Consider the following 2641-nt stretch of genomic DNA (forward strand, 5'->3'; position numbering starts at 1 on the left):
ATTATGCCTAGAAGATTGATGCAGTATGCTTGTGGACTTAACTTGTAAAATAAACATCTCACTGCTGTCCGTATGAAGTATAAAACAATTTATGTAGCATTGCAATTAACTGAAAGATAAGCAGAACACCGTGGCAATCAATAGATGCTAGCAGTATGCTAAATGGCAATGCATCATTCAAGCTTTAGCATTAGCCCCAACAAACATAGCTAAAATAACAAGAGTGCTCAGATTGTATGCATTGTAGCTCATGTTGCACGTTAAAGATTACTTTTTCACTGCATCCAAGGCCCCTGAGTCTTCACAAACTCTCTCTGTGTGTAAATCAGAAACAGGCTGACTTTTCTTTAGTTAAAATCGATATGTGCTTACTGAAATGTGAAACACTGCGCCCAGTAGCCACAGCGGAGGAGTCTTCAATAATGTCTTTTAAAAACGTTTTTATTCTGATATTCACCAGCATCAAACACAGTAACACACAATTGTTGAGATATATTAGCATGAAAATAAAGTAAGAGTCTATAGATGTGGTCGGGGCCTGATAACACATGTTGTTAGACTTCACACATTGACCACAGAACTGTTCCGTTTTCCTCTAATTGTTGTTGATATATATAAAAACAATCCAAAGAAAGAGAAGAAGGTACTTAATTCTGCATTATACAGGAAGAATATTCAGCATTAGTGCAGTGTTATAATGCTTGCCGAGAGATGTCTGAGGTTCTTTATGATGATGTAATCAGGATTGAGTCTCAGGGAATGGACAGAGAGAGAGGGAAAGATAGTGGTGGATATCTATGTGAGTGCAGATTCTGTGTGAGATCGTGACTTCAGAACTGAGACAGACTCCAAAACAAACACACACCAACCACTTCGGTGTACAGGTAAAGAGATTACTGTCCAATTTAAAATGAATTAAATTCAAACTGCATGTTCAGATATTTTCTGAATAATCAGGAAAGTAAAAACAGAACTGAATGTCACATCTGTCATCTTCAGAAAGTGAGATTGTGAAGAACAGAAGCTCCAGAGCAGCTTCAGTGGGTTTTGGGCTGCTTTTTGTTCTTCTGGTGGCTGCAGTTATAGTGCTGTGTGTCCAACTCAATTCAAACGTTCACCAGTGTCACATCAAGAGCAAAAACCTCACAGAAGAAAAGGACGCATTAAGTACAATTATGCTATCAAACAAAGTGAACAGTTAAATCAGGAGAAAAATTAACTATGGAAGCGTTTTAATGAAATGGGTAATCCTGAACTACAGCAAATATAAAAATATACAGTATATAATACTTTAGTTGTGAATGGGATTTTTTAACAGATGGATGGATTTACTATCAATTCAGTTTGTATTACATTTCCTCTGAAGAGAAGAGCTGGAGTGAGGGCAGAAGATACTGTACAGAGAGAGGAGCAGATCTGCTGATCATAAACAACAAAGAGGAACAAATGAGTGTGAAGAAAAAGCTAATGTTTGTTTATTGTGGCCAAGAACCGTAAAACGTAAAAACGTGAAACGTAAAGCAACAAACCACAATCCACTGGGAGCAGGTTTCTACTATGTCGTGGCAGTCTCTGCAAACAGTTGTATAGAAAATATATTGAGATTTGTGATGATCATTTCTGTCCATCCAAAAATAATAAGTAGGCTACTGATTATTTGACAGCTATAAAATACAGTTCTGCTCTTGGATATCTAGTTAACTTGCTACTAAGTGCCTCAAACAAAACTCTGAGTATGTTTCATAGTTTGCAGGTTAACTGATGTTTGGGGGGTAATAAAATGCATGCCCTTATTTCTGGAATCTATGTAAAACCAGTCAATCTGATTGGAACTGGCAATTTAAGCTAGGTCTTGCCATTTTTTCAAATGGTCAGTGAACAGACTGTGGGCAGCCCATGGGCTGAGGCTGAGACTGAAAATGTGTGTACATTTATGTCAAATCTGTGTGTTTGTCTGTGTACAAATTAAGATATTCAATTACAGTATGTATGCATTACTGACTTATTCTACTAGGTGTTTGTTTACAAAGTTTCTGGTGGTAACAACGTCTGGATTGGTCTGACTGACAGTGATAAAGAGGGCACATGGAAATGGGTCAGTGGCAGCACACTGACCTCTGGGTGAGAAATAACAAAATGTATACTAATTATTAGCCAATAAATTATTCTTACAGTCAGTATTATATCACATAGAAAGCAGCATTGAAGATCTAATGCTGATCTGTTGTTTCAGGTTTTGAGGCCAAAGAAAAGAGAACTGTGCTCAGTATCATTCATCAGGGTGGCATGATTATCCATGTAATCAGTCTTGTAAATGGACCTGTGAAAAGAGCATTTTAAAACGAGTCATTACATCACATACTGTACATGGTCATTAAGATTATCTTAATATCAATAAAGGGCGTTCTGCCTTTAAGACCTACTGAAAATAATCAACAGATTGAAATTTTGTCACCGGGCTGCAACTACATTGCAAAAAAATGTCTGTAATTTTAAATGATTTTTTTTTTTTTTAATGCTACATAATTGTATTTATTTATTTATTTATTAACAGGTAAGTTATTTTAACATACAGTAAAAAATTATAATACATTAAACAAGTGAATACTGGTGATTTACCAGTAAAATATTGTTTTAAAAA

At 35.8% G+C, this 2641-nt stretch overlaps 1 protein-coding gene across 1 annotated transcript; it reads left to right on the plus strand.

Annotated features, from left to right (window-relative positions):
• Positions 1-711: 711 nt before the first annotated feature.
• LOC127451494 (C-type lectin domain family 10 member A-like) lies at positions 712-2191 on the plus strand. The gene is made up of 3 exons (XM_051716242.1): positions 712-799; positions 1319-1452; positions 2015-2191. Exons 1-3 carry the CDS (start codon positions 712-714, stop codon positions 2123-2125), a joined length of 333 nt encoding a protein of 110 aa, XP_051572202.1. The 3' UTR covers positions 2126-2191.
• The last annotated feature ends 450 nt before the right edge of the window (positions 2192-2641 follow it).

The sequence above is a fragment of the Myxocyprinus asiaticus genome, chromosome 14 (assembly GCF_019703515.2).
Source record: "Myxocyprinus asiaticus isolate MX2 ecotype Aquarium Trade chromosome 14, UBuf_Myxa_2, whole genome shotgun sequence".
NCBI classification, from domain to species: Eukaryota; Metazoa; Chordata; class Actinopteri; order Cypriniformes; family Catostomidae; genus Myxocyprinus; species Myxocyprinus asiaticus.